The sequence below is a fragment of the Pestalotiopsis fici genome (genome assembly GCF_000516985.1).
Source record: "Pestalotiopsis fici W106-1 unplaced genomic scaffold PFICI_Scf_3, whole genome shotgun sequence".
NCBI classification, from domain to species: Eukaryota; Fungi; Ascomycota; class Sordariomycetes; order Amphisphaeriales; family Sporocadaceae; genus Pestalotiopsis; species Pestalotiopsis fici.
This window is the reverse complement of record NW_006917093.1, coordinates 2,237,210-2,249,550: the sequence shown is the minus strand read 5'-3', so window position 1 is coordinate 2,249,550 and position 12,341 is coordinate 2,237,210. Positions and strand designations below refer to the sequence as shown.

At 50.9% G+C, this 12,341-nt stretch overlaps 4 protein-coding genes across 4 annotated transcripts; 1 reads left to right on the top strand and 3 right to left on the bottom strand.

Annotated features, from left to right (window-relative positions):
* Positions 1-450: 450 nt before the first annotated feature.
* On the bottom strand, positions 451-2,376 carry PFICI_04814 (uncharacterized protein; the record flags this gene model as incomplete). The annotated part of the gene is made up of 3 exons (XM_007833395.1): positions 451-882; positions 954-1,376; positions 1,432-2,376. 3 exons carry the CDS (start codon positions 2,374-2,376, stop codon positions 451-453), a joined length of 1,800 nt encoding a protein of 599 aa, XP_007831586.1.
* Positions 2,377-3,977: 1,601 nt separating this feature from the next.
* Positions 3,978-5,429, bottom strand: PFICI_04813 (uncharacterized protein; the record flags this gene model as incomplete). The annotated part of the gene is made up of 1 exon (XM_007833394.1): positions 3,978-5,429. One exon carries the CDS (start codon positions 5,427-5,429, stop codon positions 3,978-3,980), a length of 1,452 nt encoding a protein of 483 aa, XP_007831585.1.
* A 507-nt stretch (positions 5,430-5,936) lies between these two features.
* Positions 5,937-6,938, bottom strand: PFICI_04812 (uncharacterized protein; the record flags this gene model as incomplete). The annotated part of the gene is made up of 3 exons (XM_007833393.1): positions 5,937-6,110; positions 6,186-6,735; positions 6,832-6,938. 3 exons carry the CDS (start codon positions 6,936-6,938, stop codon positions 5,937-5,939), a joined length of 831 nt encoding a protein of 276 aa, XP_007831584.1.
* Positions 6,939-9,738: 2,800 nt separating this feature from the next.
* On the top strand, positions 9,739-12,023 carry PFICI_04811 (uncharacterized protein; the record flags this gene model as incomplete). The annotated part of the gene is made up of 2 exons (XM_007833392.1): positions 9,739-10,424; positions 10,526-12,023. The coding sequence occupies 2 exons, from the start codon at positions 9,739-9,741 to the stop codon at positions 12,021-12,023; spliced, it is 2,184 nt and encodes a 727-aa protein (XP_007831583.1).
* Between the last annotated feature and the right edge of the window lie 318 nt (positions 12,024-12,341).

Here is a 12,341-nt window from a genome sequence, read left to right as displayed (position 1 = left end):
AACTTCAGATGAGCGTTAAAAATTATTTCCACACGAGTAACTCTTTCTGTGATATCAATGGACATTGGGCCACCTGATATGGATTTCATGTCTGCAGCCACTTGTGCAGAAAGAATTGATAGCCAGGCGTATGGTCTGTCATTCCCAGAGACATCCGCAAAATCTTCGTGCGTGCGAACGCCATTCACAACAGGACAAGAAGCAATACATTACCACGAAAGAGCTGGAGTAACGTAATCCTTTTAATGATATAATTTACAACAATCACAGTACATGAAGCAAACCTACCTGTAATACTTCCCTAGCGATATAGCAAGGTCTCAAATATATATGTCATATAGGAACCCGATAGGAATCACCAGTGCATCGGTAAACATCAACTTCATGTTGTTTGATAAACATATTACCAAAATTATTATTCTTAATTCTAATCTACCATGAAGAAATATCTTAGACAGTCAACGAGAAAGGGGCGACATTTGGGTCCAAAGCCTTCCAAACAAACGGCATGCCCTGGCTCAGCCCATCCGCTGTAAATGTCCGCGAGGATACTTGGGCGCTGAGCTCTTGCATGCTGTCGTAAAAGGTAGCGGCGGCTGCCCGAACATCATCATCCATGCGATCCAGCATGTCGTTGTCGTCAAACATGTGCGACAGAGTGCGGTTGGTGCCGGCAAAGCCCTCACGCGCAAACAGCGCCGCGAACCCAAGCTGCGTCTCTACCTTGTCCAACTTTGGGAGGAATGTGGCCACATTGTCCACGGATCCCTTGGATGCCGGCGGCGCTTGGTATAGCGAGGGCGTGTGAAAGGGCAGTGTTGAGCTGGCCGAGAGGAGCTCGTTGGTGTTGATGGTATGGTGGGCCGCCGAGACGAGATGAGCCTGAATGAGTAACATGGGTCAGATAGGATTATTACGAGGCAAGGGACATGGCGCAAATAATTGTAACTTACCATATGTGTCAGAGCATCAATCAGTGCAGACTTGCTCTGAATCGTGGGGAAGTCGATGGCCTCCGCTGGGCCTTGTGCCTCAGTCACCCAGGCTTGCAGTTCCGTGTCCCCAGTCACATCAGAGTCCTTTTGGTAATAGGAATCTACAAATGAAGTCATGAATGCGTGAATGGCGTCGTGGATGACAGAAGCATCTTCGTAAAATGGAAAGTGCTTGAGTGCTGGTCCAAACTGGCTGTTCAAGAGTCCACGAGACTCAAGGTCGGTTTCCAAATAGTTGGCCTCAAAACGACCGCTGCCGTCCTCTGAGTATCGTTTAGTTGAGTAATCCTGAGCCTCTGTGCCAGTAAATGGAAACAGTTCATCAGCAGCGCCTCCCGCATTGAACAACAAGCTGGCAGCCAGTGGCTGAATCGCAAAGACCTATGGAAGTGAGCATGCGTCTGAAAGTAGTGAATGTCATTGGGGGTTTCTTTACCTCGTAAGTGATACGGTCGAGAATGGCCAGGACGGGATGATCGTCACTCAGCGTCCTAATGGCGGCCAGATAGGTGATCTGGACAACTTCATGCGTGCTGGCCAAATGGTTCCACTGAGCAAACCAAAAGTCATTGACGTTGTACATGATCTTGGCAAGAAGCCAGTCATTGGGCTCGTCATTCGGGGTATAGATCAGGTTCTCGCCCACATTTGTCCGGATAGCCAGGGGCAAAAAGTCTCCAGACGTTTGATCAATGTAGAAGTAGGCATCACAAGCAGCAGCGTAGCGTTCTGTCCTGGTCAAGTCCTTCTGGTCTCTGTAGTCGGCGTAAAACAGTCGTCCGTCGCTGAAGAGCCCTTGCAGCGTCAAACCAGTGATATTCTGAGCGACCGCATCATCAATGCTGAACTGTAGCTCGTCTGAGGTTGGATTGAGCCTCTTTACTTGATAGGGACTCAGTGACAGACGCTCCATTGAAAAGAGTAGGTCCTGGGTGTAGTTGGTCAGAATTCCTGGCACCGGCCCAGAGGGTAGCGTGTCTTTCCAGTGGCCATCGTAGAGTAGCGTATAGTCATGCAACGTTTGCAGGCCATTATATTCCGCTGCCGATGCAAGGCTCTCGGCACTGTCCAGTCCAGCGGCAGCTGTGACGGGTGCGAGGTCGGCCGAAATCGCAACTCCATCCGCTGCCACCCTGACTAAACCTAGGACGCCCGTTGGAAAGTATGGTCCACCTGCGACCGGAGGACCGTACGTGTAGCCGCTTTGCTTCAGGGTGATGGCCAAAGAGCGAGCAAACGAGTCGGTCGCCTTTGATGGCAACGTGTATGGGTCTAGTAACGACGCCCTATTCAAGATCTCATCTCTTGGTATGGAAGCAGCCTGTGTGCCTTGCAGAGCAAGGCTCATAAGAATTCCCGAGACGATCGATGTATAACCCATATTTACCAAATCGCTGAACGAGTACCGCTGTCGGCTGGCGGATGCAGACAGGAAGGCAAGATAAGGAGAGGAAAATAGAGACATATAAAGTTGCCAGTATTCGACCTTTTACCCTCACAGGAGACATTCAGTCCTGCAAAGGAACCCTGTCTCAGACGTAGGGGACTTTTTGTTGGTATACATACTTAAGATTGTCAGGCTGAACACGCTGACCACGCCTCTTCCTTACATGCCCACCACGCAAAGTCCTGCTGCTGACGCCCACCAATAGCCTACTTGAAGTGACACCGCATCAAGCCCCCAAATAATGTCAGCAATATTTTGTATAGACAACAGCCTACTTGAAGTGACACCGCATCAAGCCCCCAAATAATATCAGCGATATTTTGTATAGACAACACGAGTCCATATTGGCCCCATCTTATTCAGCCCTCTCCCGAGTGAGGTCAGCCGAGTTGGCCCCGATGGTAGGGCAGCCTCCGCCCCCTGCTCGTAATCGAGTAGGATCCAGGTGAGATGCATCCTCCTGGATCCCGAATGGATCATCTCGTATCTTTGTTTTCCGGAAACAGAAAAACTTAGTTGAGAGAGGGGAGCTATAGGTCAGTATCCGAAGTCTCGCAGTTAAATTTGTGCTTTCGAAGTATCTGAGCGGTAGAATAATCAGGTTGATTTGGGTGCTTTCTACTATGGCTTGGAAGAAGGCTACATAAGTACGTATATCAGGCCTTTCATATTTCAAGAATCACGCAGCACACAGCTTCTTGTGTATGCATATTTTGGGTCATTCGTGGATAGTGCAAGATTTTCGTCAGTCAATAACAAGGTCCCTGCAGCTGAGGGAATGGCCGGCAATCATGACTTATTCAACGACACCCGATCTATTGTCAACTCTGTTCCTGCCGGCCGATGGCTGTGTGAGACCCAAGCCAAAACCGAGTTCTGTCGCAGTTATACTTTACACATAACCTCTTCATTTTTGACACCTGCAATATTACTTTTCGAATTGATCTATCAATGTCATTCTAGCCTTTGGCTGTGCTCTGCAGTCCCAAACGGACACAACGAACATTGCGAACTCGCATATTACGATTTATCTTTTTACCCTCAATCTCATTTCACCATTCTAGCAACTATTCACCACTATCTGGAGATACAATGGACTACACAATGACGTCATGCAATACAATTATACTTCGATAGTTGCCGAATCACACACAATATATGATTGACCAGTCATGTCTCGGTACAAGAGTTGCTCCCATCTCTACGGCCGATTTGACAGCTGAGATGGAACAGGTCCAATCACCAGAGAAACAACCTTTGGATCTATTTGAAGGACCCTGCAGATGTCTGAGACTCTGTGAATCACCATTTGAGTAGCGCGGACTGATGATACCATGGATGCCAATTTTCTACGATCCTCTGGCTCGAGCAGTATATACATTGGCAACAGTTTCGGCCCAGATTACACTTCCTGGGCGTTGTATACACGTGATCTGATGAATCTTGCAAAGAGTATGTATTTGCCAAAAATATGATCATATTGAAGTATCCAGGGCACCATCATTGATGGTACTGCATCCCAAGCAGCCCTCGTTTCAACATCTGACAGATGCAAAGCGTTGAATTAATGGATTCCGACAAAACCGCTCCATTGCCTCCATTTCATAGCTAGCAATCACCTCGAGACCCGCTGGCACGCCTTGCATCTCCGGAACGCGCGGTAGCACAATGGGGTCCCGCTTGTTTGCCATCCGGGGTAGTCTCACGGCGTCGCAGCGTCCCAGGGCATGGCCCCAATCTAGCTCGTAGACGCCTTGGTCTGCCCACGACACGAGCGAGATGCCATTGTGGCGAGGTCCCAGCTTGATGCGCGTAGTGTCTGGCTGAGCTGCCACGAAGCGCAGTACATCTTTGACGCTGGCATCATTCACCCGGCCCAGGGAGGTGCGAATGGCTGTGGCGATTCTTGCCAAGCTCGACACGGAGTCTTGGCTCAATGAAGCAGAATCCGTCGAACAGGTTTCTGTTGATGCCACGCAAAGGTCTGCGCGGGTCGCAGAAGCCGTAGTCATGGCAAAGGCCGCGCCGAGGTAGTTTGGAGGCAGTGCCGGATTGAGATGTGTGCGGAAATTGACTGGAATGCCTATTGTGCAGAGTACTTTCGACTTGTCCGCCAACTCATCATCATGGGCATCACTGCTGCCCTTCATCCAAACCGTGGCACTCCACAAGATGGCGGTAAGGACATCGCTGGTCGAGACCCATTTAATGGGGCCTTGCACGGAACGCACATGCTCATTCACAATCGTCTTCAAGTCCTGCAAGAGAGCTTGAGAGAAATGCAAGATCCTAGTCACATAGACCGCTCCATCTATCTTCGCCTTTGGCTGCTCGAGCCCATCGAGAACATGGACGAGCTCGGGGGTAACGAGGGGGCCTGAGTTGTTTGGGTCTGTCACTGCCGCTCGAAACAATTCACTGCGGTCATAGCAAGATCGGTCAAACTGCACAGCAGCTGAAGACCTTGCCCGACAATGCGCAGCCCAGAGCTTGAGCAAGGCACCGATGCCGGTAATGTCCGTTGTGCCATGATGCACCGCGACACACAAGAGAGCGCCGCCTTTGACTAGTGATAACCGAGCACGCAGCACGGGCGCCGGTGTTGGGTATGGGGGCGTCGTACCCGGCGGTCTGATGGCGGGATCACTGAGCGACGAGGGTGGGAAATGACTTGCTTGGAGTGAAGCGTAATCTAGCGACTCCGAGAGATCCTCTGTCGATAGCAGGTCATCGACAGTCTGATATGGTTCCACCAGTTGTATCGACCCTCTTGGGGTCACCTGGCCCGCCACTCCGCCTAGTAGATACGGAACATCCTGAACTATTCCGCGCAGGCCGTCCCTCAGGACTTCGAAGGCGTGATGGTTGTTGGTTCGGAAGCATAAAATCTGGCTGACGTATACTTGAGGCATAAGCCAGTCTAAGGGAGTCAAGCAGGTATCCATCGACTGGGACAAATCTCGTTTATTTGTCGCGACAACTACCATTGTTCGAATCTCCAAGACTGAAATCAACAGGAAATCGGCGTTCTTGTGGACTTATATGTTCCAAGAACCGAGATTAGTCAGCTGTCGATTATGCGGCCCTGCAGACATGCGGGAATAGTCGAGTTTGTAGTGGTAGCTTATGAAGCCAATCAAGTGTGCGATGCCTATCCGTCAGAGTGCTTCTGGAATGTCCGTATCACTATGCCATACTAGTCACGATCACGATAATTCTCCAAAACCCAATTTAAAGAAATGATCTCGTATTTCATATTCCTGATTTTACAGACGCTGTTTAGTTTAATTGATCCAGAGTGCGATGCCTGAACTCCATCCGATGCAATATATACATTCCCTCAACATGCTCAAGGTGCAGGAAAACAGAAAGAAAAAAAAAGGTACCAGAATCCGGCTCGATGAATACTGGGTATCTCAAACAGTCGATCATGATGACTAGAAGTAATATGCGACGTAGAGCTCAGTAGAATTGAGGTGGCTATCGAGGGACTACTACCAATCAGCAGCCCAGCCATTCTCGACCAGGAATTCTTCGCACGCCTGCTTGAGCGCAAGATTAGGGCGTAGGTCCCACGGCTGTAGAGTCTCACGGGTGAGAGGATCGGTGGGTGAACGCCGGAGGTGCTCGAGGATTGATGATCGTTCGTAGCTTTTGCCAGTCTTGGTCTATGACAACGTTGGGTCAGCATGGAAGGGTTGAGATTGGCTGGCTGGAACGGGATCCATCCTGAGATGACTTACAACCACCGGATCAACAAAGATGTTAAAGCTGATCTCATCGATCATCCAGTCGGGCACTACTCTCTTCTTGTGCTCATTGTCTCGTGCACGATCAAATGTCTTCTTTAGCATGAGAAACTTCTCGTCGAATTCTTGGCGGATTTGCTGCCGGTCGCCATCGCAGTCTACTGTCTGGAGCATCTCCTCTTGTGCGCTGGCCAAATTTTGTAGCAATTCCTTCTCCAGGGCCTGGTTCTCACGCTTCCGCCGCTTCTCCATGTGTTCCCATCTCTCTTTCTTGCATCGCAGAACAAGCGCAGTTACCTGGCCAAGCGATTTATCGTTGGTTGCAACACACAAGGCGTGTGCTTTCAAGGCTGTGGGCAGGGCTTCGTCATAGTTCCCTAGTTCGACCTGTGCCTGAGCTAGATAGTAATGGGCCTTCATCGATTCGCTATTTAGCTGCAGACATGTCAGGCAATCGGCAATGGTTGAATCCCATAACTGCAGTTTCAGCCTCGCGAGAGCACGGTTGGTGTAGATGGCTGGGTTCTGGCTGTCCGCAAGAATGCTACATAGGGAAAGACACTGATCAGTACGAGTACCTCGATAGAGAGTGGGCAGAGCAGCACCATCGAGGGGGGCTTGTTGAATAGTCAGAACCTACGCCTTCGAGTAGAGACCTTCGGCGCCGACGTAGTCACCTGCTGTGAACAGCTTGTTGCCCTCGTTCTTAAGGGAGGTGGCCCATTCGGGATCTCTATTGCGTTGCATGACGGCCTGATGAAGCAATCGTCGTTTGCTTCTTTGAGCCTGTTCGAGGTACGCGAGGCGCGCCGAAAGAGCCTTGGATTCAAACTCGCTTTGGTAAGTCGAACTGGGTATTGTCAGGCCAGACCAGTGCCTCTTGCGGCGTGCGCAAGGTGGATTCTTTGTTTGGAGGTGCCCAAACAGGTGGTACTGCCAATACTGCGTGTCTCGAAGGCCGCACGAAGAAGCTAATGGCGATGCAAGGGCAATGGCGGGGTATCACAGGTCTAAGCAATAACACAGATCAACACCAGAGAACAAAAAGGATGCAGTGATTATGTCAGTCTCGAGACTGTCGCGGCTTGTTTCAACCGCATGATTGCAAGAGCTCCATTCACGTTCGTTCAGCCTTGCCGTCAGACACGGCGGCGGCGGCGGCGGCGATGGTGGGCAGACACGTCGGGCGGTGTTGCCGGAAAGCTTGCGGCGCTCCATTTGTCAGAGGGAAACTTCGAGAATAAACTGAAGATGGTGGTCTAGTTGCCAGGGGTTCGGGGTCCCTCTGAGCTTACACTAACTGAGAATCTGCAGTGCATCGGTAGGGGTCCTATTCTGGCACCTGCACTGAACACCCGCCTGCCAGCCTGCCAGTTGCAGCGGTCTTGAGTCTAATGTACTGTGTAGGTGGCAGCACTGGCACCCTGACAGCTTATGATTGCCTTGGGGCGGGGAATAGTACGGAATAATTGATCAGTCCAGCGAAGGGAAAGAAACCAAAAAACCCAACCATTGGAACTGCTGGGACGTGTGCGTGCGGGGTTCATCCGAGTGTGCTAGAAGCTGGGGAGAGAGGGGATGCTTGGACGATAAGAGGGGGGGAGCTGCAGTGGAAAAGACCAGGAAGGACAACAGAGATGAGGTGGGTCACTAATGCCAGCGGATAGACGGCTGAGTGGCCATAGGCAATACACAGTACGTAGTCTCTGGACCCTTCTTTTCTGGTAAATTGCGAATGGATCACAGATGGCTCCCGATCGATCTGGATACCTACCTAGGTATTCTCTGAACTGCCGGCAGTCTGGAATACTCTGTACCTGGACATGTTCTTCGGTATTTGGTCCAAGGTGGTATGCTACTATGCATGCATCCCATGTATGTGTGCCCATTGTGCATGTGCAAAATTACGTAGTAGTGTAGTACTAGGATGGATAGGACTTTACGTATGCTGTTTCAATCCTTTGTCGCTGTCGCTGTTGTCGTCAGTTCCGATATATTTCACTACGGAATACCTTGTCTTCCATATCGATAGGCAAAAGATAGGAGAAAGGGTGCGCCGTTTTCCGCAAAGAAAGTCCTTGTTCCATCTACCTGTGAGACATTCTCCAAATGGCGCCTTCAAACACCTATCTATCAGACAGGGTTCTCGAGAGTGGCAGGCTGAGCTCGGAGAGATTTCCCCCGTATTCTGCGCCGTTCAAACGCCCTGGCTTGGTGCTGCGTGCCCAGATATACTATGGTATCTCAAGCAAGGTGATCGGCTCCTTGTTTATGCACGTCATGGGAGAGAGCATACTGGGAATGAATACCGGTGGGTTAGATGGAACGGGCATTGTGTTTGTTCTTACTTTTTCGTATTTTCCTTCTCCTTGTGGCCTCCTTGCCTCCGTCCACAATCAGCTCAACTGCAAGCAATAACAAACAACATGAGCCATCATCTGCTATGTGTGATGTGTTTGTCGTGATTGGACGTGCTCCGGTGTGCCGCCGTCGGGATCACGTTAAAGCTGAGACAACGACTCATGGAAAGTATGCTTACTGCCAGGGCGCGGTCACCACGAGCTGCATCGTTGGCTGCCAAAGGAAATTGCCTGGGCTTTCGCCGGGCTCTTATTTAAATTCAATGTGCCTGCATTCCCCTAGGCTTGGTGTCATCCAGCTACACGCAAGCTATGGCATTCCGGGAGTGTTGGACCTGACTACTGACGATTAGCAGCCTGTGCCATGCCTGTTTGGAACTGACGCATAAATCGTCCATCTCCGGTTTGGACTACAAAGTGTCACCGAGTGCAAATAATAAGTCGAAAAAAAAAAAAAAAAAAAGATACCTAGTGCGAATGCTGCATACAGTAGGGATAGACGCAATCGCCACGTCTGTAACACAGGGGCAAGCGGGTAATGCCATCTTGGCCCTCTCAACGTTACCTGTTTGGCAGATGGTGAGGTCTACTTGGTCTCCTTGGCCTCTCTCTCACTCTGTCTCTCGCTTTTCCACCCCCAAACGCGGCACGGCTTAGCTCAACCACCCGGTGCCGACGGTGACGACGAACGGCAGCACAAGCCACAACTACTACTAGGTACGCAGATATCTCGTGTATGTAAGGTGGTATGTAGATAGGCAAGGTAGGTTAAAGGAGGTCTTGGACCAACCCGACCCTCACTCGACGAGGTCTGTCGCAACGCAGGGATGTACTAGATTCCAACACCATCATCCTCCACATTTGATCGTATGGTTCAATACAGGTGCTAATCCTGTGCGCGCGCGCGCAAATGCCATCTTACCAATAGAATAGTCTGCCATATCCCGTTTTGTCCAGGTATACAACTTGGGATTCCCGCATTACCAGTATTCTCTGGTCGTCACTCTGGATCTCTTTTTTGGAAGGGGGGCCGGGAGTCGTCGGTTTGGTTGATTGGTTACAAGAATAGACAGGTCATAAATATGCACTATAGCCGTGCGACACTGATGAGATGATAGATCGATCCGGTACATCAATTTAAGCGCATGTTACCTGGTCACGGTCGCGGTCAGGGAGCAGGGATCCAAATGCCAGGGCCCTCTTCTTTCCCCCCCAAACCAGAGAAAAAAAACCAGGCTAGCTGGCGACCGACGCCACGGGTGCGCGAGTCACATTCTCACCCCTCGGACGGAGGCCGCAGCCGCGCGACCGACGACAATTCATTCAGCTCCATCCAAATCATCACCAAATCCTCAACCCATCCCTCGGCGCAAAACACCTACAACGCTGAACGGCCACCAAATCGTCGCGACTCAACTGCTGCACTCATATTAGGACGCCTTTGCGGTGCTCATGTCTCACTACCGGCGGTTGGCCGTGTAGGCTGGGACTGTAATTGTTTTTTAGAGGTCATGGCCGCTGAGCGATACCCAACCATCAAGGTGGAACAGCAGGCTACCATCATCCCCGTCTGGCCGTCAATCGAACAAGATGCTACTGTCAAGTCGCCCAAGTCCGATCCTGGCGCTGGCGAGGCCGATGGCAGCTCACCTGTCACCACCTTCACCACCACAAGCCCCAGCCCAGTGGCCGCGGGCGACAATGCTGCCATGCCACGCTCGGTGACGCTGGCTGCACCAGCCAAGTTTCGCGGCCAGCATCCACCCGGCCTCTGGGAGAGTCTCAAACAGGAGATTCGCCACCTTTACATCGACGAAGAATTGCCTCTCAAGGAAGTCCGCGAAATCATGATGCGGAAAGGCTTCGTCGCAACGTAAGTGCATTGAAATATGCGCACTGGCCTGGCTTGTTTTCAATTCGGCCCCGTCGCTGCATGACAAGAACTCCATCCCAAATACTGACACATCCTACCAGCGAGAAGATGTACAAGGACAAGTTCGCCAAATGGGGTTTCAACAAGAATAACCGCAAGAAAGACGTGGCAAAAATTGTCAGTCATCAAAAGCAGCGCAAAGTTGCTGGTAAGTCGACCGTCTATTACCGCAATGGTAAGGTCGTCAATCTCGAATCATATATCAAGAGGGCAAAGCTGTCCCCCGAAGACCTCCTCGAGGCCGCTGAGGAGGAGAATCTACCAAGCTATGTCAGGTCGCGGACACCGCCACCGCAAAGCGCCAACCCAAAGCCCGACTATATTCAACCATTGGGTTATTACAATGTTAGGGACCTATTGTTCAAGTGTTTCCGCCATCTGGGAGCTCGTGCCGACTCTGTCCTTGACAAGGACTCTGCTCTTGCTGCCTACACCAACTACCCCACAACAGATCTCTACTTTACAATCAGGAACCTTCGCGATGCCGCGTGGCTTTTCAAGGAAGACCGGACCAGGGAGGGTGGCGTGCTCGTGCGTCGAGCCTTTGACCATCTTCATGTCTTGGTCGAGGATCCAAATCCCTGGGCCCTCTGTGATCTGCTCATGTTCCAAATGGGTGTCCTTCAGTACGGTCACCAAACGCTCATCTGGAAGTTCTTGGCGGATTATGCAGCGACCGGAAAAGGACCTTTGGAATGGTTACATAACGTCTTCAAGGCATTGCACGAATTCTTTGAAAACTACCCAATCGAAACGTGCCTTGAATTCTTGGCAGAACAGGTCGGGGTCATCTACCCTTTGATGGTAGTTCAGGGTACGAAGAAGAACATGCAACTATTCTTACAGGGTGTGGTAAACAGCAAATCGCGTCACCACTACCACATACAGCCGGTACGGAGGTTCACATTAGCGATTGAATCCCAGTCGCTTCCACGCGCCAAGGACGTTTTGGAGCCAGAAAACCCCCTCTTCCGGTTCCACGAATTATTCACGATTGGCCTAGAGACGGGCTGGAAAGACGAGCGGTGTCTGTCTCTAGCGACAGAACTTTACAAGTCAGAAACAGATCTCAACTCAAGGCGGTTATCATTACGCGCGCTGGCTTACTACCACATGGGCCGATGCCGACCTGAATCACCAGCAATGGCCGCAGCCAACCCCCGGTATGGTTATGCAAAGCAGTATATGCAACAGGCCTTGGATTTGGCCCCCCACGCAACTTTTGGAGGGCTGAGTGGTGGAGCACTAAGGGAGATATGGGAGGACTCGAAACTCCTCGAGCAGTGGCACTTGGAGGATGGTGACACTGCAGCAGCCCAAGCACTGGTGCAGAATCGACAAGATGCGCTCACTCGCTTTATTGGCTCGCTGGATATACCGGCCAGAGCATCATCGCCTGCCTGGTCAGCTGCAACAGCACAATCACCAGCTGCCTGGTCATCAGGCCAGTCACCTGTACCTTGGTCACCAGGACAGTCACCGGTAGCCTGGTCGTCAGCGGCCCCTTCGCCGCCACCGCATTCTCCATTGCTATCGTAAGATGGAAAGTACGGCTTCCATTCTAGCAATCTGCATGGCTGAGGAGTTTCGTGGGTTGGGTGGACTTGCTTATTGACTATCGGCGAAGAGAGGCGAACAATACCTACTCCTGATGCTTTTTTTCCTTACTTTTTCCTATTTTCTTATATCTTGGTCACGGGATCTCACGGCTGTATGTATGGTAATTATGTATTGATTACATCTATTGTTGCTGTCTGATTTCGGGCAATCTGTATCTGAATTATGAATATATCTCTTTATCCTTAATGTCTCTTGTTGGGCAGCTTGACTACACAGTCACAGGGCCCCTATCTATTT